Genomic DNA, 22663 nt, shown 5'->3' with positions numbered 1-22663 from the left:
TTTGTTTTCTATATATTCGCCGTCCAACAACACCTTTATTACTGTTCTATTAGTTATGGTTAAACTTAGCCCAGTGATAAAAATCAAGTAAGTCTGAGACATACCTGTGATCCACTTGCATCAAAAAGTATATGCAGCGATGTTTTGGCAACTGAAATACCTTGTTTTCTGATAGATTCCTAAAATTAAATCAATTCACAGTGATGACATTTTCTTTCCATTTTTTATATGTCATTTTATATTTTATTTTATAAAATAATGTACTTTATAAAATAATGTAATTATTTTCTACCTGTTTTCCTCCAAAATCGCCAAATATCCCAAATAATTACTTTGCATATATGAATACTTTCTCAGAACACTTCAATCACTCCCCATTAACCAGTCAGCTTAGCTTGTCATTTGTGAGGAACAAGGGTCATTGTGAGGAACCCTTGTTCCTCACAAATACATCTAATATTCTGCAACACAAATCTTTTGCACTATTCAAATCTGTCCATTGAATATCTCCCCAACACATCACATGAATTGTCACCTTAAATTCTCAGTTAAACAATATTTGGCTCGTAATTTCTACATGCCTGGAAAGTATTTTATCTAAATCCTTTCCTTCAACTTCGAAGGCCATTTCAAGTCCCATATCCATAATAATGCCTATCTCCAAACCTGACTCTTTATGAGCCTTCTCTTTCTTCAATATCTACAACTCTTGTTCCCTATGCCATTATTTACTTCTTCTTATGTATCATGTGTGTAATTTTCACGATGTTTAAAATCTTGAAAACAGTGCTTTCTCTCATTTTACTTTTTAAACACCTGGCAGAAATTCATTAAATGTTTTGAGCAGCTGCTGCTAATTTTGTCATCAGAGCCTTTCTAATGGGTATCTCAATGGATATGACTAACAAGCTGATGACTCTTCACCAGTACAAATTTAAAGAACGAAAATCTACATTTTAAGAACACTAGAAAGGAAAAAATGCAATAAAACTTATAGCCCCAAACTGAGTGTTTCCAGAATTATGAAAACAGTAAATATTTATTAAGTTTAAAGACTTACCCTATGTTTATTTGCACCAAAAATTTTTTGAGTCACATTAGTGATTTCTAGTGATGCATCAAAATACAAAAGCAATTCTTTCCCTTCTCTTTTGCTAATTTTTACTATATTTTTCAGAATTATTGTTAGTAGCTTCTTTGATTCTCTCACTGTATACAAACAAATAACACTGATTAGTTTGGTTCTATGATACTACTCTGCAAGTATACTATGAATAAGACATGGATGTAGCATATTAATTGAATCAAAATTCAAATTCTCAATATTGAACAGTATTTAAATTAATCAATTCTGACACTACTTACCTAGGTAAATAAATCAAGTCAATTTAGCTTTCCTAGCCTCAGTATTCTTATCTATAAAATATGGGATATGGCTATACCTGATAAGATAGAGTCCCAAATACATTCTGGACCCTAACAAATTCTTAATAAAATATTCCTTGAACACATCTGAGAATACTATTTTCTTAATTTAAATAAAGGCAAACAAAAACAACTTTAATTCCATACGATTACCATGTTTCTAGACATATGCATATAAACATTTCTATTAAATCCACAGTTGTTATAACATGCTGACAATAAACAACACTTGATAAAAATTAAGTTTCAGGAAATTGTGAGGTGAGAAGGATCTAGCACTTGGCCTCAATGAACTTACCAATCCAGTAAACAGAGAACACAGCAAGTACCAGTTTATAAGAAATAGTCACACTCTCCCTCCCTACAAAAGTTACCAAAAAATTACCTGGCACCTAATAAAAGGACGTGTATTACAGATCAGAGGTCACCATGCTCCTATTCTACTTGTGGCAGGAATTCTATTGCTGGATGAGAAGTCTCCAACCCTGCCTGCAGGAGAAAAACTCTGAGGGAGCAGGATCACACAAAATAAGGGAATTTATCTCTACATCTGAAAAAGCTCTGCAGGCTACGCCATGATGTGGCCTAAGGGACAAATGTCCTACAGGCTATGAAATGTCCTGATTCTTATGAGGCCTGCCCAAGCAGAAAATGTTTTATCTGCTTTTGCAAAAATATGCTCATGAAACTTTCACAGTAATGCTCTTTGAAAGTACTAAGAATTAGCAATTGCTTGAAAGTGGTAACCATAGTTTCAAACTCAGAGTGCTAGTAGTTTTTAAAAGTTAAACAGTGACAAGTTTTCAGGTTTCAGAGATGAAAATTTAGGTGGCTTTAAAGATAATTTTTCGTGTTTTGATGAAAATTAAAACATTTGTAATTTTTAGGTCTATTTCTGCTGATTGTTTTATTCCTCTGATATGCATTTGACTTTTCTATAGCTTACTGTAAATTATATTAAATATAATATTTGCTTTAATTCCTTGCTTGTACATGGTATTAGAATTACTTCAAATTTACTATTTTGCTGAATGCTTTGTGCCTATTTGTACAAAAATGTGTCTACCTATGTTATGGCTACTTACATAGAAATTTATGAATATTTGTTATATTTTAATGATTGCTTTGTTGAAATTCCTGATATTTGCTCTGTCTGGACTATATAATGGCTTGGTTTCCCTTTTAATTAGTTAGCAGTGTTACTAGGATACAAGAAAACATTGTTGTGTTGCTTGCTATAAAATGCAAGTATTTATGGATATCAATATATCAAGATTTTATAACATAAGAATAAATAGAAAGAGAAGGAAAGAGTAAAAACTATTCTCTCAAAATTGGCTATGAATAGGGAGAAAAATATAGCTTCAGGAAGACATAGGAAAAAAGTAAGCTTTTTGTTTTATGATAGACATTTGAGCCCACTGATATAACTGAGAGAAAAGAGGTACTGAGAGGAAGAAGATACAAGAAATATGAATTGATGGAGCAAAGGCTTGGAGAATATGTATGCAGAACTCGGAGAGATTACCTTTCAACAAGAGTAGATACATATCTTCTCTTTACAGGAGAGATAAAGGAGGATACAGATGCAAAGATGTTTGGAGATGGAGGGTCTGCAGGGCCAAAATGTATAGGCATTCTTACCTGAAAAATTCATGTTGTGAAAGCAAAAAAGGCAAGGTTCTTAAGGATAACTTAAAAATTTAAATAGTAGCTGTTAGAGGACTGGAGAGGGATGGCAACTATGGACATGGAAGACTGCCAAGTAGCAGTGAGAGTCCAAAGTTGGAAGTTGGAGACTTCCACTTCTGGGAAAAATGTAGGATATTGTGGCAGGCTAATATCCTGTTTTAAAAAATCAGAAGGATTAAAATATCATATGTTTAAAGGTGTCAGAGAGCTGTACATGTAACAAGATCTCTGGCCTTTTTTTCTCTAAGGAAATTTGCTAATTCTGTTTGTAGGCTTAAGAAGAAAACCTCTGCTGGAGAAAAGACAAGCAAGTATTTAGTGAGCAGTAGTGCCTGGAGTAACAAATAGGACACTTAAAAGTTTTAAAGGCATAACTAATTTTCTCTTCATTCTGGGGCAGCACAAGGAGCTGGACCAAACCTGATAAAAGGCAGAGTTAACTCTCTAATAGTCTCATGGGCTTGGAATCAATGTACTGCCTGATACATGTATCATCTTCAGGCATATACTCAGTGTCCCGCTCAAAATATTTGCCTTTGGACTGAGTAGAGTGAACGGCTGGAGAGCTGAGCTGGAAACCTCTAAGAGGCAGAACTGTATCTCCCATAGTCTCTCAGGTTCAGAAGACAAAAATCTAATAGGCTCATCATCAACAGACTGGGATGGCCACACCTGAGTAATAGAGGCAAACAAGACAAAGAGTAAATTTAAAACTAGAACTAAACACAGACAAACATCCATGATTGGATCAGGCCTTCAGCCCCTCCGCCTAAGAAGAAATAAAGAAACTCTTCTGGTGGAAGGACTATCTGGAGCATCTTTCATTCCTGTATATGCATTATCTATCATAAAATTACTTGACATGCATAGAGACAACAACACATGAGTGATCAAGAGAGGAAACAACAGATCTTTTTAGAAGAAGACTATATTAGTCTGCTATAACGGAACACCTGGGGATGGGCAACTTACAAAAAAAGATTTGGCTCATGGTTCTGCAGGCTGTACAGGAAGCATGGTGCCAGTATTTGCCTCTGATGAGGGACTCAGGAAGCTTTAATCATTGCAGAAGGCAAAAGGGGAGTGGGTGTGTCACATGGCAAGCGAGGCAGCAAGAGAGAGATGGGAAAGTGCCATACTCTAATTAAACAACTAGTTTACCTGAATTAACAGAGAAATTGTCAACATGAAATAATTATAGAAGAAAAAATAATCCCCTTCACCCTCAACACTAACATCATAAACTAGGCAATTATGTCTGCTCTTATAATTTCTACTAACATTGTACTGAAGATTATACAGCCAGTACAACAAGGCAAGATGGTAGGAGGGACTGACCATAAAAGTGTTAGGAAGGATGTAGAACAAATGGAACTCTTAAACACTGATAGTGAAAATGTAAAATGGTAAAATCACTTTGGACAACATTTTAGAACTTTCTTCAAAAGCTAATCATATGGCTGTGGGTCTGAACTAACCACTGAACTCCTTAGTATTTGCCTAAGAGAACTAAAGACATATTTTCAGAAGTAATTAATTATACATGAATATTTACAGCAACATTTCATAATAGCTAAACACTGGGAACATTACAAATGCTCATCAACAGGTGACTATAGCAACCAAATGAAGTATATCTATACAATGGAATAACATCCAGCAAAAAAAGAATAAACTACTGATAAATGCAACATGCTTGAATCATTTTTTTTAAAGTGTTCTAAAAGAAAGAAGCTGGACAGAAATTGCTACATACTGTATGATTCCATTTATATAAACTCTAGAAAATGTAAAAGTATCAAAGATAAAGAAAACATCAGTAATTGCCTGGGGGTAGAAGGATGGATTAAAAGAAGTACAAAGAAATTTTGGGGGTGATATGTTTAGTAACTTGATTGCCATGATGGTTTCACGTGCATAGACAAATATGAAGAGTTATCAACATCCTTAACCTGATGAAGGTTATCTACAAAAGACTTTTGGCTAACATCATGCTTAACGGTAAAATACTGAATGCTCTTTCCTAAGCAAAGATTGGGAAGTAGGCCAAGATGTCCACTTTTATCACTTCTATACAATATTGCACTGGAGGTTCTATCCATTGCAATAAAGCAACAAAAGGAAACGAGGGAGGAAGTGCATAAGGATCAGAAAGGAAACAGTAAAACTACCTCTTTTGCAGATCCCATGACTGGTAAAATTAAAGATCTATTCTATTTATAAACATATAGACTGAACACTTGGGAACAAATTCATCAAAAGACTTAAACAGTGAAAACTGTGAAACACTGTTGAGAGAAATCAAAGACCTAAACAAATGGAGAGATACACCATGTTTATAAACTAGTTACTACTGTTAACAAGTTATTTCTCCCCATATTGATCTAAACCCTGAATCATAATTCCAACAAGCAATCGATAAACCTATTCTAAAATTTATATAGAAGCTCAAAAGGCCTATAATTTCCAAAACCATATTTTTAAAAATCACAATGTTGGAAGACTTATACTGACTTCAAGACTAACCACAAATCTACCATAATCAAAACAGTGTGGTACTGACATAAAGAATAGTAAGTAGACCTATGATAAATAGAATAGATTGGAGGACCAAGAAATAGACACACTATTACAGAGTCATGATTTTCAACAAAGAAACCCAAGAAATCCAATAGAAAAGAAAAGCCTTTACAGCAAAAAATCCTGGAATAACTGCATATCCATATGAAAAAATGAACCTCCAATCTCTACATCACACCTTAATCAAATATTAATTTGAGATTATAGTACTCCTAAACATAAAAGCTAAAACTATAAAATTTTTGTGGAAAAATAATGGAACATCTTAGTGATTTAAGACTAGATAAAAATTTCTTGGGTCACAGAAAGCAATAACCATAAAAATAGATCAAGTAGATTTCAAAATTTAAAACTGCTCGCCAGATATCAATAAGAAAATAAATAAGCAAGATACAGTTTTGGAGAAAATATAGAACATATATCTGTCAAAGGATTAGAATCTAGGATACCTAAGAACTAGATAGTCCAATAAAACAAAGGAAGATATATGAATGGCCAGAAAGCACATGAAAAAGTGCTCAGTATCACTGGTCATTAGAAAAATGCAAATAAAAATCATAATGAGATATTTTATGTCTATTGAAATGACTAAAATATGTCTTAATATCTAAATTTGTAATAGTACTAGTCTGATTTTGTCCACTAGTGTTATGCAGTTCCAGTTACAGGATTGGAGAAACCAGATATTCAGATTTAATCAAGCAAATGGGATGAAAGGTCAGGAGCCTTGAACATAGAAACAAGAATGACAAACTGGATCACTGTTTCTAGACCAGAAAGGGAAGGAAGTAAGTACAGGTGTAGAGTTGGGAGATTAGTAGGGAAACATGGGATCAAGGAATTTGATGAATTTCTGAATGTGAATATCTGAAAATACTGATTTTGCTTTCATTAGTCTGTTTTGTTAACCCAGAAAGGATGTAATATTTGTTCCATATGGTAAGAATTAAGAAAATTATTTTTTAAAAAAAAAACAAGTTTAATACCTTCAATGCTGTATATTTGTACTTTTTCCTCTGGCACAGTAACTGCTTCCCATTGATGATCCTTAAATTTAAAAACAGGTTTTGGCCATAAATAAATAATTTCTGATTTACAGTTTCTTTAAACATCAAATTTTAAGTTACATGAACTATCAATATTTTTTACTAGTCACTAACTAGTTTATATAACACTTTTCTTGCTCCACCAATTAACTACATATTATATATTACATTTAATGTATTTGTTCATTCTTAAAACGAAATGTTTTTGACAATTTACTATCCTTAACCAAAAAAGGAATGACTGTTAATATTTATTAGAGGATACCCTTTTTAAAAATGTTACCAAGTCTTTTTATGTTTTCTTTGAAATATTTTATGAAGTCATACTCATTCCTCAATTCCCACTCCTACTACCTATTCCAGGTCCTGTAACCACAATACTCATTAACAGATTGTCCTTTGATTTAAACATGAATGTGCATGATAATAACCTAAAATGTTAGCTCCAAGTATTTTCATTGAAAATTTGTATAACTGAATGATACTGAATTCACAAAGTTATAGTAAAAATTAAATACCATTCCTGGCTGGGCGCGGTGGCTCACGCCTGTAATCCCAGCACTTTGGGGGGCCAAGGCAGGTGGATCACGAGGTCAGGAGATCGAAACCATCCTGGCTAACACAGTGAAACCCCATCTCTACTAAAAATACAAAAAAAAAAATTAGCCGGGCGTGGTGGCGGGCGCCTGTAGTTCCAGCTACTCGGGAGGCTGAGGCAGGAGAATGGTGTGAACCCAGGAGGCGGAACTTGCAGTGAGCCGAGATGGTGCCACTGCACTCCAGCCTGGGCGACAGAGCGAGACTCCATCTCAAAAAAACAAAAACAAAAACAAAAACAAAAAAACCAAAAAAATTAAATACTTTTGTTACTTAAGGACAACTCATTCCTGAGAAATTCCTCTAAATCCTTATTATTTTCACTAATTCCTTTCTCTTCTCTACTTTTATCCATTACCTCAAAACCTCAGGATCAGGAGGAAACGGGTGGTATTCTAATTTTTCCCCAAAGCTTTGAGCAGCCTCATATTTCTCTGTGTGTAAAAAACTTGCTCTTTTGAGGAATATCTCAACTGGCATACCCTATTCCCAATAATTGCTATCATCTACCAACTTAAAACTGATTCTTCCTTATATATCAAGGCACTTAGTTCACTTTTTAAAAAACGCACATAATGGCAATTTTCAAACAGATTATTTTAAATCAGAAATCATAGTATTATAAACCCAAAATATGCCCCCTCATCCAGCTTCAACAGTTATCAATATGTTATAGCAATTTTGTTCCATTTTCACCTCCTACTCTCCCTCCATTATACTCCTTCCTCCTCTTGACCTCAATTTTTTTCCTTCAACCTCTCCCTATCTGCCCTTCACCATCAATTTATGAAAGCTCTTATCATTAAAATACCCAACAAAAACCCCTACTTTTAGTCCACATCTCATGCTATCTCTTTCCTTAACTTGATGTCTTTACTTCCTTAGCAAATATTTTAACTTTCTAGGAATGCCTAAACTCTTCATCGCATGAGTGAAACTGCTCTTTCATGGGTTACAAGTTTGTATTTAACCTCACCTCTCAGGAATATCTCACTGTGTTGATCATTTCCTCTCATAAAACCTCCTTTCCTTTGTCGTCCATAACACTATACCCTTTTAATTTGTTCCCTTTTGGCCGATTCTTCAAGTATCCTTCTAGCTAAAATCTCTTTTACTTATCCTGTAGAAATTGGTTTTTCATAGTTCTTTAATGTAGGCACTCATTAAAAACCATGGTTCTGTCATTTATATACAGATAGCTTCTACATCTCTACTTATGACTCAATTTCCATCTAGCTACCCAAATTTTAGTAATCCTTCTTTTTAAAAAAATTACAAACAAATCACCAAGTTTGCTCAGTTCTATCTCCTCTCAAGTCTTTCTGGATTCTATCAATTTCCATCCATGCCCATTGTTATATCTCAAAACCATCCCACAATTATTTCTCACCTGGATTATTGCAAAAGCCTCCTAACTGCCTCTAGTCTCATTCCTTTGTAATCTATTCTCCCCAGTCTATTTTTATCCATTTCCCCTACCACGGGGCATCTTTTACACAAATGTGTTCTCCAGTGCCTAGTACATACGTGACACATAGTTCTCAATAGATATTCATTGAACTGATGTTACCTCCTACTTAAAATTCTCCTTTGGCTCCACACTTCCTATATTTTTCCAATCCCCTATGCCCTCTATATATCTTTCAATTCTTTCAATGTTCTGTTTACTCATTCTTGCAACAAACATAAGCCACTGAACAGCTATAAACCAAAAAAAAAGTCCCTGATCTTATTAATCTTACACTCTATGCAGGAAAGTAGACAACAAACAACAAATAAACAAAATGATTTTAAATAATAACTACTATAAAGGAAATAAGACAATGTGGAATAATGTGGCTGTGAGGCTGCTTTATATTGAGTAGCCTGAGAATACTCTATGAGAAGGCAACATTTGTGCTTAAATCTAATCAGGAAGGACTAAGATGCAAGGACCTGGAGGCAGTGGTCTATGCAGAAGAACTAAGAAGTAGAAAGACCTAACATTAGCATAATCTGTGTTAGAGAAATAGAAAAATAAATGTGACTGGAACACAGTCATCACAGAAAATACATGAAATATCAGAGAAACAGCCAGAGACCAGGCCACAAAAAGCCTTGTATGCCATGTCAGAGAGACAGAAGAAGGATTCAAGGAGCCACTGTGGAGAATGGCTTTTATGGAGAGCAAGAGAGAATAAAGGAATAACATATTACAACTATGGAAATTCAGGGGAGAGAGGATTCTAACTACAGTTTTGGAAAGAAGAGTCCCCCAGCATCTTGATCAGTGTCTGGAACACAGTAGGCATTAAATACTTATATATGCATTTTATACTTTCCCTATCATGTATAGTGCTACAGTGTAATTGCTTCTTTTCTTTTTTCTCTCTTTTTTTTTTTTTTTTTTTTGAGTCTCACACTGTCGCCCAGGCTGGAATGCAGTGGCCCAATCTGGGCTCACTGCAAGCTCCGCCTCCTGGGTTCATGCCATTCTCCTGCCTCAGCCTCCCGAGTAGCTGGGACTACAGGTGCCTGCCACCACACCCGGCTAATTTTTGTATTTTTAGTAGAGGTGGGGTTTCATGGTATTTAATTGCTTATTTTTTTATCTCAATAATCCATTAGACCAAGCTGAATGAAGGAACACTGCCCTATTTATTTCCTTTATAGTAGTTACTGCCATCTAATAACAATACTTTTCTCCCAAAATGAAATTCTACTAGACTGGTGCAAAAGTAATTGCAGTTTCTGCCATTGAAAGTAATGGTTTCTGCCACTGAAAGTAAAAGAACCGCAATTACTTTTGCACCTGCCTAAGTAGCTCCTCGAAAAACAATCAGCTTAAAACACTCCTACAAACCTGCAGGAGAAATACACTAATAGAAACTGTCAGTGCTCCCTGAGAAGCAATGCTAGTCATTGGAACTCAATTTTAAGCATTCTAAGAAGGTACTTTAAAATGAAAAGCAACAAAGGCATGTGGAAATCCTAAAAAGCATTTGGTTAATGTTCATCTATAAAATGTTTACCTGGAATAAATAGCAGGATTCTATAAGAAACAGACTAAAAAGACTAAAGCCTTATTATAATATCACCAGCCACAACCAGATTAGTAAATGCTGATCAACTCTTACTCAGATTTTGGCAAACAGATTACACAATTTAAGCTAAATGTATGCAAGTGTATCAAATATGAGGTGGTAGCTATTATGAAATAATGGCTCAAGGATTTTCCTTAGGTAAAAAATATTCAGGTCAGCAGAAAATATGACACCTATTTGGAAGATCTGAGCACAGCTATGATAAAGCATAGGAAGAAAAAAAACTAAAATTAACTCCCAATCAAGTCCTATTTCCAAAGAGAAGATTTTATGAATGATTAAGTTAGGATCACTTGTCACTATCTGTTAATATTTTCAATAGAGTGCCTCTGTATTTGAGTAACTGTTCCCTTTTCTAAAGTCAGTTCACTTTGTTTATGTGAATATAAAATTGTATCTGTCATGAATTAACATTTATTTTTGAAAAGCTTATGTTAAAAAATTAGTATTAAAATTTAGCGTTATTTTTTCTCATACAATAAAACATCAGAAGTAATTTTCATTTATAATTAGCTTGGTAGGTCGCTATGCTAATCAAATTACTAGAGGTAATGTTAAAATCTATGTAAAGACTGGCTAAAACATAAAAATAAATCCACATTCTTATAGTGAGTAAAAATCTTATATATACATATACATAAAGAATAATACCAAGGAAATAAAACTTACATCATTATCTCCAGCAATGTAGAATGAGAGAGTCTGACTCCCAAGATTAAAATCAATCCAAAATTCCTCAAGTTTTTCATCTGATGGTATTTGTAGCTAATAAAATAAACATACAAAACTGGCATATACAATGATTTAAAAATAACAGAAAATTACGATGTTATATTTATGGCTAAAGCAAGAAAACAAAGCTAGAAGGGGAGAGAAGAGAAAGAATAGACAAGTATAATATTTAGATAAATTTAAAAACAATAAAATGCTACTTTAATATTTTATAAAAAATCAACTAGCTCCAAGAGATCATGAATATTCCAAGTGCTAATAAAGGTTGAAAGTACTAGTTTGAATAGGTTCAGACATGATAAATCAATAATGGTCTTAAGGAAACAGGAGAAAATGTGGACTACAGCCTTTATTTTTCAGTTATTCTTAGCAATGAATACGCTGTTCCATAAAATTTCTCCTGGTATCACTGTCAGATACAGAATACTAGATCAGCTATATTCATGATCTAATTACAACTATTTTTAATGTTCTTATTCATTTTTAACTCATAATTCACTTGACTATCAAAACTCATAAACTAAAATAATGTGTTAAGTTAAAATTTTACCTCATATTTATCAAGAAATGCTGATAAACAAGGAAATGTAAAGACCCTGAAATAAAAAGTAGTTTAAGAAAAAAATAAATAAGCTTTCACAGCATATCTTGTCCAGCAATAGAAATCATGCCTAGAATCAAAAGGAAATCAGGCAGTGGTCATAATAATTGAAATAAAATAATATTTCCCTCTTTAATACTTTCCAAAATACATGTTTAGTGGACATTTATGTAGAGAAAACCATATTACTTTGAGGATACTATTCAATCTACCATTTTGACTAAAATGATTGCACCAAATATTTGTGTGTGTGATATGGGTTGGCTCTGTGTCCCCACCCAAATCTCATCTTGAATGGTACTATCATAATTCCCACGTGAGGGACCAGGTGGGAGATAACTGAATCATGGGGGCAGTTTCCCCCATACTGTTCTCATGGTAGTGAGTAAGTCTCATGAGATCTGATGGTTTTATCAGGGGTTTCTGCTTTTGCATCTTCCTCATTCTCTCTTTGCCTGCTGCTATCCATGTAAGATGTGACTTGCTCCTCCCTTGCCTTCCACCATGATTGTGAGGCTTCCCCAGTCACGTGGAACTTTAAGTTCAATTACATCTTTTTCTTTTGTAAATTTCTCAGTCTCCGGTATGTCTTTATCAGCAGTATGAAAACAGACTAATACAGTGTACTATCAAATATAAGCAGTTTCCTAATTTAGCTTATTAATATATGTTTTCACAGAACCTAAATCAGAAAAGAATACAAGTGAATAATTATGTTAAAAATGGTTAAATTCACAGAATGCTTTCTTAGATACTATTTTAAATATTTAGCATATTATCTCATTTAATCTATACCACAAACATATGAGGTAGTTATTAATATTATATAACAGCTAAGGAAACTGAGGCATGTAAGGTTAAATAATTTGCCCAATATTAGAACAGGAAGAGAGGAACTTATAGATTCAAATCCAGGTAATATGACTTCTTGCACAACCCTGACAATACTTTTAATTTCTTTAGTAAGTACAGTAGATGTGAACTCATTCATCCAATAATTGTGTTGAACATCCATAAAGTGCCAGGCATTGCAAATTCTGTTTTTCGGTCATTATAAAAAAATGATTAAAATTTACATTACATATCCTTTCATGCCCCTCAGAAAGATCCTACTTACTGTATGTTAATTATAAAGGAAGATGATTTGTTTCCTATATATTTACATTCTAGCATATGGATGAAGGAGGCAATTCAAGTAATAAATATGTCTAGATTTTTATTATCCCTCAAACATTAAATAATAATGGATATGCAACTCAAATATATCCAAAGTTATTAATTAATATGAATTAAACAGAAATGAACTTTTCCCTCTAAAAAGTACAAAATAAAACAAGGCCAGTGCAGAATTATTTCAGATTACTGGTATAGTAATTTGCTAAAATCATGTTATTGTTTTAAATTATCTAAGAACATTTTACACTACAACATACAAGAACAAATAAAGTTAAATGTATAAAGATGCAACACTGGGTGCTCACTCTTGAGCTCTAGTTCTTTGTCAGTAAATGGTTGTATCTTGCATTGTACCTTCTTTTGTCTCCAAGCATGCCATTCACAAGGTTGAGAAATATCCTGCAATCCTAATTTTAAAGAGAAATACTTTTAAAAAGTTATAATAATTTTTTAAAATTCACAAATTTCTGTTATTGTTACACAACTTACTGTTTCAAATTCAGAGTCCTTAATTCTTTTAAATGCTTTAGCAATAAAATCCATTGAAAACCACTGATGTGCCAGTTCTTGCCTTTGTTTTTCTGTGGTCATTCTACATAAAGCTTCTACAATGCCTACCTGTAAGTCATAATCTATTAAAAAAATAGTTAATGTTTGATTTACAATTATGAAAATTAAGTTCATAAAAGACCAGATGTTGTACAAGGTATTAGAATAAACAAGAGAAATAAGAATATATTAGTGTAATTTATTAATCTATTAATATTTGCTTCATATGGATTAGAAATCTCATCATTTGAAGAATTAACACAGCCCAAACAAGTGTGCTAACAGAAGAAATAAGTAAAATTTTTTTAAAAATTTGAGACTTCTAAATATTCCAAGACACTGCCATAAAATGCGAAGTAACCCATACAGTTGTAAGTTACAAATTCTGTTTTCCTCTCATGTAACATGTTTACAGTTATCCCACAGTACTTTAAACCATGATTTATTCTACATGTAAATCACCATATTAAAATTCATTCACAAAAAGCTTAGAAAATAAATTTCAAGTTATTTTAATAAACACATTGTTTAAAAACAAATACATCAATACCAAGAATATTAGACATCCTAATTTCATAAAATACTGTCTGAGGAATTTCTTAGCACAAGTAGTTCAGGTCTTTGAAAAATTAAGATATTATATTACGCTATTATGTTAAGCTATTAAGTTTTAATTAAGCTATTATATTAAGCTATTAAATTAAGCTATTAATTTAAGCTATTATCTTAAGCTATTATCTTAAGCTATTATGTTATTCATAAGTCTACCATTAGGTACAAATTGTATGTATCTAATGCCTACTGTCATAAATTATTTTTGTCCCAAAGATAAATTTTATTTATATTTATTAAAAATTGCTTAATTGTACCTAAAGTTTATAATTACCTCAGTCTCACATTGCTATGCTAATATTTTAACTAAAAAATACTATCTGCTATTCATAAATATGGAATAATTTTAGATTTTGAAAAGACATACTTACCTCCAGCATCTAAAATCCTTTCTCCCATACTACTCCTGTGAATTAAAATAACAGATTATAAAATGGACCAGTATCAATTAAATAGGAAGTCCACATGTTTAGGAGGAAAAGAAACTTCACTAAAATTTACAATTGGCTAATATCACCGACTTTTGCAGAAATTATATACATATACTAAATTATATTAAAAAGCTGCAACAGTTTATCAGTTTCATTATTAATGCAAACTCATGGTTGTCTGTCTTATAAAACATTTTTAAATTATTGATTTTAAGAATAAAAACAGCCGGGCGTGGTGGCTCACGCCTGTAATCCCAGCACTTTGGGAGGCCAAGGCGGGGGGATCAAGAGGTCAGGAGATCAAGACCACAGTGAAACCCTGTCTCTACTAAAAATACAAAAAATTAGCTGGGTGTGGTGGCAGCCACCTGTAGTCCCAGCTACTCGGGAGGCTGAGGCAGGAGAATGGCATGAACCTGGGAGGCGGAGCTTGCAGTGAGCCGAGATCGCACCACTGCACTCCAGCCTGGGCGACAGAGCGAGACTCCGTCTCAGAAAAAAAAAAAAAAAAAGAATAAAAACAATATAGTACAGATTATTACATGAGAATTAACATTTCTTGGTTAGAGAGTATTTTCCGGGCATCTTGAGGCATTTTGTCAAGCATAGCATTCATTTTTTTAATTATCTAGAAAAGAAAAAAAGATAATGCATTAACTTTATATTCAGTGAAACACTATTTAGAGAAATACTCTAAGCACATAAACTTAGAAGCCTAATTTTTTCTTAATCACTGAGTTTTATTATAGGAATGGAGTAGGATGGAGGAAAGAATATATAAAGTATAAAACAGGCCAGGCATGGTGGCTCACGCCTATAATACCAGCGCTTTGGGTGGCCGAGGTGGGCAGATCACTTGATGTCAGGAGTTCGAGATCAGCCTGGCCAACATAGTGAAACCCTGTCTCTACCAAAAATACAAAAATTAGCTGGGCATGGTAACGCGCACCTGTAATCCCAGTTACTCAGGAGGGAGGCAGGAGAAGCACTTGAACCTGGGAGGCAGAGGTTGCAGTGAGCTGAGATTGCACCACTGCACTCCAGCCTGGGCAGATAGAGCAAGACTCTCTCAAAAAAATAAAAATAATAAAGTATAAAATAATGAATATAAAAACAACATAAACTATAGAATATCAAAAATAGAATATAACATGACTCCTGTACTTAAAGCACTTGTACTTTTTGCAATAAAAGTTATATTTAACTCCATTAGAAGATCTGAGGAAGCCAAAAATGTTACTTTATTTTGTTCTTATGATGATAGTATATGTACACACATAAATATACTAATACAGATTTTTAGCATTTAACTACTTAAGCACCCCAAAAATCTGGATGGTATAATTTATTTCTATTTGAGCTATATGCATATATAAACCCATATGGTTATAAATTTTCAGTAACTATTTAGGAAATATGTCAGGCAATAGATTGTTAAGATGATAGACATATACTCCAAGGTAAGTAATTTAGTCCTAGATGAAATAAATTTTCAATTTAATTGCTATTGATTTTCTTCACTTTCTCATTTTTAGTTTTTAAAACACAAACAAATAAATGACTTTACCTCTTGCTGAATACAAATATTCACTCTTGAGTCAATAACCAGGGAACAAATGCGAGGTACGAAACTTTCCACTACTTGTTTTTTACCTAAATAAAAGTGTTAAATTATTGATAAATCTTCATTTCAAATCCTCTCAACTGTCAGTCTTTTCTTTTTTTTTTTTTTTTTTTTTTTTTTTTTTTGAGACGGTGTCTTGCTCTGTCACCCAGGCAGAAAGGGGCCAGGCATGGTAATTCAGGCCTATAATCCTAGCACTTTGGAAGGCCCAGGTGGGTAGACTGCTTGAGCCCAGGAGTTCAAGACCAGCCTGGGCAACATGGCAAAATCCTGTCTGTACAAAAATTAGCCAGGCACCTGTAATCCCAGCTACCCGGGAAGCTGAGGTGGGAGAATCACCTGAGCACAGGAGGTCAAGGCTGCAGTGAGCCATGATTGTGCCACTGTACTCCAGCCTGGGTGACAGAGTGAGACCCTGTCTCAAAAAATAAAAATAAATAAAATAAGAGTTAGTGGAAAGGATATACTACTGCAGTTCAGAAGAATGCCCACTAGGGCTTGGGATGAGAAAGAATGAAATTAAGTCCTAATTCTATTTGGCCTTGCAAAAAACACCATTCAACTAAATGTGACTGATTTTAATACTGTCAAGGGACAACTCTAGATCTAGTTTCTAACTGCAGGCATATAAGGAGGTATTTTCTTTTTAGATTAAGTAAATATAGCTCAAAATTGAAAAGTTCAAATCTCAGGCTTTTACCAAAACTGACCTCATTAATTTTTAAACATCAAAAATTTTTATACTCATTAAGACCAACACATCTTAACCCCAATGAAGTTCTAAATGATGTGAGCCACTTTTAGGTTAACGCATTTTTGAAAGATGAGGCTTTATCAATACTGAGTATATTCAGAGGAATGTGTACATGCTGTTTCATAATGCAAATTCTAAAAATAACTTTAAACAATGGAAATACTGTAACAACAAATGTACAATTTTCCAAAGTGACTACATAAAAAGAAAAAAAGTACTCAGATGAAAAGATACAATTATTTACTTTAAAAATCAGGTGGATCACTTTATAATTAATTGCTGGTGTTTAGGACTGTTTTTTCCCTAAAAACTTAAAAATTTAAATAACATTGTTATGTAGCAAAATCAATCAAAGAAGAGGTAGGATTAATTATTATTTAAATCAATGGCAATCTGTTTAAAACTTTTTGGCTCTGAAGGCAGCAAGTACTTTATCTATAAATAATTCACCACCCTCACTGACCAATCCTAGATAAGTCTTCTTCAGTCAACACAGAGCTAAAATAACTTGGATCTGATTGTTTGGCACAAGCAGGCCACAAGTCAAAGAATGAGTAGTAACATATTCTGTATTCTCAATTTACTATTGAAAAATTGTTCCATTAGATCAAAGGTTGGCAAACTATGGCCCACAAACTAAATGTAACTCACTGCCTGTTTTTGCATGACTGTATTACTCACCAGCAAGTGCTCTGTGAAAACTATTTGAATCTATCATGTTTTATTTTATTAAAACAGTACTGTCAAAGGTGAACATCACTCACTCTCGTCAATTTAGCCATGGTCAGTTATTTGAATTTTTGTCAGAAGCAGAAGCTGAGTATTCCGACTTTCCCTACCACACAGCAGTCCAATGGCAGTGGGGTTTTATTGTGACTTTTTGATATCCAGCACCAAGACCAAAATTTTTCTGAACAAGAACTATCCTCAACCCTTATTGTTGAATACTGAATGGCTTTGGTAATTAGCACTGGCTGCAGAGTTAACAATGTTTCTAAATGAATTGGGCACAAAATTACAAGAAAAAATAATGCTTGTATCATGAACACTGCAATGAAGTCATTCTGATAACTAAGGTGATCTGAAAGGCAAGTAATGCTATGCTGCTTTATACACTTCACAGACTGTCAAAAGTTAAAACAGGAAGCAACATCTCCATTACCACACAAATTTGCAGGGGATATATTTTTTCAAAACTCCAACTACAGGTCTAGCAGTGTTTCTGGGATTTGTTTTAAGTACTAAGGAAATTTCCACATTTCAAAATTCATTTAATTGTGCAATTGGGAAGCTTCCACATAACCTTCAATTGGAAGTGATTAATCTGCAATGCAATGACATTCTAAAATGCAAATGTTAAGAACCTAACAATTCTATTAATGCCTTTCAAGTGATGAACACGCTCAATTAAAAGCATGCTTATGCAGTGATATCAGTATTTGGCACTGTCTGCATGAAAAGCCATTTTCTAATGTGACATACATATAGATAGGGATTAACAAATAAACATTTACAATCAATTTTACAAACAAAACACTAACTCTGAACCCTAATTAAGTGAAATGTTATTCTCTCACAAAAAGAATGCAAGTTTCCTTATTAGTAGACCTATATTACAAAAAATTGTACAACTATTATATTTTCAATGGCATCAATAAATTATTTGTAGAAATTTGCTTATCTTTCTTGTTATACAAGTACCTACATAATATTCTTAATTGTTTTTCTCTTGGACTACAAAGTTTAAAATATTTCTATCTGGCCCTTTACAGGAAAAGTTTGTTGATCCTTGAATCAGATAATGGGTTAATACTAGGACAATACTATGGGAATTGTAAAATTATACTAAAGCTCTAACGGTAATTTATTGTTCCAATAGAAAATAAGTGTTTATTATACCTTCATCACTGACATCATGTATGACCTGGAAAAAAGTGAATAATATTTAATTTACAAGTTACTATATATTATAAACCATTACAATATTATAAACCATTACAAATGGTACTGAAATGACAGATTACATTTTAACTCATAGCATATTTATTTTTTATTAACTAACCATTTAATTATATTTACCAGAATAAATGCTTTATACAATCTGAACAGACCAATCCAACCAAGGCACCAACCAATCTGTTAGTGACTTTTAGGCTCAGGGCACAGAGATCACAAATTGTTTTTTAAATAAACACATGCTTTATAAACATCAGTGTAATCAATGTGATTTTTACCAGCAGAAGATCAACTAAGTCTTCTATCATATTTAGAACAGCTTCATCTTTTGAATTTCCTTGACTCTGAATAATCTCCTTGGATTTTTCAAACCAGGCAACCATGTAAAAAGAGGAATGAACTTATTACTTTGAGTTTCATTTTAATAATTTTAAGAATGTACTTGTCTTTGTATAAACAGTAAGCCTAGGAATAAAGACACACTAAAACTAAAATTTTAGTATTGTATCAAAATAAATTCATGTTTTTAAAGATTTTTTTTAAAACTATCTTTTCCCATTGTTTAAAATGGGAATAGATGGAGTTAATCTTGATTCCATGTAGCAGATCCTTATTTCCCCTTCAAATTCCTAGTTAGGGTACATTTATTATAATAGAAAGAAGTAAATTATCATCACAATTTAGACCATTTTTGATATTGTTACTATATGAAAAGTTTTCATATTATTTTACCCTAATCAATTCAGATATTTGAGTACATACATCTCAGATACTATTCTAGGTGCCAATAATGTAGCAATGAACGAAACAGACAAAAATCAATATCCTACATTCTAGCATGGGAGACAGATAAACAATATAAAAACAAAAAATGAAGTTAGAGAATAAGAAGAGTTAAAGAGTCAATAAAGCAAGTAAAAGCCTTAAGGAGCTTAAACTCACATGATTATCAAGGAGTCTGTCTTTGTACAGTTTTCTTGTGATCTTTATATTTGTAACATATATCACAAGTTATAGAAATGTTTTATTCCCAAAATTGTACATAAAGTCCCTAAATTTATTTTCAACAATTTGGATAATTTCTTATTAGAAAGCGTATCTTTTATAATATTTCATTCACATGAATATGTTACATATTCTATACTTATCTTTTGTATTAGTCCTTGTTTTATCATTGTTAGAAGTCCAGCTTGCCCCAATACACTGATATTTTTGCCACATCTTCCAACAGAAACCAAAATGGCCGAAACATTGTGGATATCCTCTTTATTAAGTTCCTGAAATAAAAGCTATACATTGAAATTTCTGTAAACACAAAACAGTATGAAACAGACATTGTACAAGGAGCATTGCACACATATTTTAATCTTCACAAATCCTGAAAGATGGTCATTCTAATCATCTCTATATTGCAACAGATGAAAATGTGGTTTAAGAATGCGACCTGCCCAAAGTCATACAGTCAGGGAATCACAAACTCAGGACAAAAATGGAAATCTATATAAATCCAAGAAACTTTATACTATGATACAATGAACCAGCTACTTTCCCATTCTAAAAAGCTCCATGTATTTAACAGAAACAATAAATTTTTATTCAATTTCTTGGATTCATAAAGAATCTCAGATACTGGGGGGGATTATCAATAATCACCTTTTATCATGTATGAAAATGCCTTAAATATGATCAATTAAATTTAAAGTTTGGGGTGATTTTTTTATGTTTTAGTTTTGACAGAAGTAGGCATTGTCTATGTAACATCAAGTATACACTGATAGGTTTTTTAAAAAATCTATCAACTTGTTTAAACTTCAAAGAGCTGAAGTATTTTTTCCCCAATTTCAGCCACAGTTGATAGTAAACCCCATGTGAACACATATTTTTGTATTTTTTATTTGGGAAATGACATTCCAATGTGTTGAAATTCCTCAAGCAAACAAACAAAAATAAGCAAATGGTGAAATAAGCATTTATTTATGTAATCATAACTGAGCTTGCCCAAGCCTTTCTATTCATTTTTTTTCTAATGGAGTACTTCCTTCTAAAACTAGAGTTCTATCTAATAATTGTAACCACCATTGAGCAAAAATGAATATTTACCCTGCATATAAGGTTGTCCACCTTGTGGAAAAACTGTTTGCTGCATTTAATCTTCACATCTTCACAAATATCAATTTGCAAAAGTGTTTTCAAAGGTTTGAAATCATTTTTTCTTAAAGCATCATCAATGCATTTTTCCAAGTGCTAGAGAAATATATTTAATGGCACATATTGTATCAAAACCAAAATTAATTACCTATGCAATCTAGTAATTTGAGAACTGTTTCCACATGAAAACTCTCAAATGAACTCAAATTATTAATTCACTTATTTTTTAAAAATATGGCCACTATTAAATTTGGAACAACTGAATTAGAAATTACATTTCTTTGATAAGACTGATTAAAAAATATTTTACTAATATTTCCAATTCATATCTTTTATTACCAAAGTCACCTTTATGTCAAACTCAACAGAAACTTGATGAAAATCAAAAAAACTTTAAAGTAACTAATACTTAATACAATGAATAAAAGCCTAGTATACCTGACTATGAATCTCTTAACAGGGTTTAAACAGTAAAGAAAAAAATGCATAAAGACAGGCAAAAGCACCTTTTAGAAATTATGCTAACATAACTTAAGCATTACCCTTATATAATATTTATAACCTTAATAAAATCTGCCATCCTTGCTATTAAAGTACAACTTCATTAATAACAAATGTTCACACTACAACCTGATCACTAAACAGGTTTGGCTGTGAACTACATACATATTGAATAGATTATTAACACTTACACTTTACCTAAATATACAATATCTTAATTTCTAAAACTTAATACAAAAATATCCAAGCATAAATTACTCATGAATCAATGGACACTTTAAACTATTCTTGACCATTTCATAAAAACATGTAAGCTTTGTCATTGCTAAAAACATAACACTGAATACCTATAAGTAAACCAAAGGTGATTTTCAGAATTAAAATACTTTTGGTCTAGGACTACATACCTGGAGATCTGGTCTTATTGGCATTTTGACTTCATTAAAAAAAAGCAAGACAAAATAAACACCTATAAAAGAAAACATATTTTCTGTATCTCACAATCTGTTTCATGTGTTTAACAGTTTAAATATCTTACACACATAAATAAGCATTTGTTATTTATACCAAAGGCAATATTGTTTAACTTCCTCACTAAACATTTACCTGTTTATAAAATTACACATTTGAATATGATCAAAGAATTTTCCAGAGAAAAGCCTGAAGATCATTTACTCAAGCTCTTCCTTTTTATAGATTACTTAAATTAATATCAAATATCCTGCCAAAAGGTCAGAAAGCTAGTAAAAGAATAACCTGGATCTCCCATTCCAGTGATTCTCTGCTATACTTGTTCCATCTTTGAGAACAAGGAAAAAAAAAAACTCTTGAATTAATGTGTACATGAAATTTGGACTATTAATATTCAAGAAAGAAGGAATATGCAGATATGCTAACAATGAACAGGATCAAAATATGAAGGAAAGGAGTGAGGAAAAGATAACCCAAACACATTTCATATGTCCACGAGAGTGTTCAGGAAAGAAAGAACCCCCAATTTCTGGTTGAATGCTGAAATTAAGGTGAGGACCTCACTTTCCCAAAGTTATCTGGATCCTTAAAGACCATGGGGTGCAAATATAAATAACTGCCACAAATTAATATATTGCAATATGGCTAACAGAAAGTATCTACAAGGTTCTAAAGAGAGATTCCA

The 22663-nt window shown here is 32.7% G+C and overlaps 1 protein-coding gene across 1 annotated transcript in view; it reads right to left on the bottom strand.

Moving 5' to 3' along the window:
* The window catches only part of SYCP2 (synaptonemal complex protein 2), a 72508-nt gene that overhangs the window by 40589 nt on the left and 9256 nt on the right, over positions 1-22663 (bottom strand). Inside the window, exons 2-16 of the mRNA XM_025399420.1 lie at positions 21915-21976; positions 20959-21102; positions 20007-20135; positions 19137-19241; positions 18802-18826; positions 16092-16177; positions 15067-15152; positions 14465-14499; positions 13422-13564; positions 13287-13339; positions 11706-11751; positions 11093-11188; positions 6684-6744; positions 1061-1209; positions 105-179 (exon numbers count right to left, since the gene is read on the bottom strand). Of these exons, the coding sequence (XP_025255205.1) occupies positions 105-179; positions 1061-1209; positions 6684-6744; positions 11093-11188; positions 11706-11751; positions 13287-13339; positions 13422-13564; positions 14465-14499; positions 15067-15152; positions 16092-16177; positions 18802-18826; positions 19137-19241; positions 20007-20135; positions 20959-21102; positions 21915-21938 (1257 nt within the window). The 5' untranslated portion in view covers positions 21939-21976. The remainder of the gene's footprint in view (positions 1-104; positions 180-1060; positions 1210-6683; positions 6745-11092; positions 11189-11705; positions 11752-13286; positions 13340-13421; positions 13565-14464; positions 14500-15066; positions 15153-16091; positions 16178-18801; positions 18827-19136; positions 19242-20006; positions 20136-20958; positions 21103-21914; positions 21977-22663) is intronic.

The sequence above is a fragment of the Theropithecus gelada genome, chromosome 10, assembly GCF_003255815.1.
Source record: "Theropithecus gelada isolate Dixy chromosome 10, Tgel_1.0, whole genome shotgun sequence".
NCBI classification, from domain to species: domain Eukaryota; kingdom Metazoa; phylum Chordata; class Mammalia; order Primates; family Cercopithecidae; genus Theropithecus; species Theropithecus gelada.
Note: the sequence above shows the minus strand (reverse complement) of the source record. Positions and strands in the feature narration are given on the sequence as shown.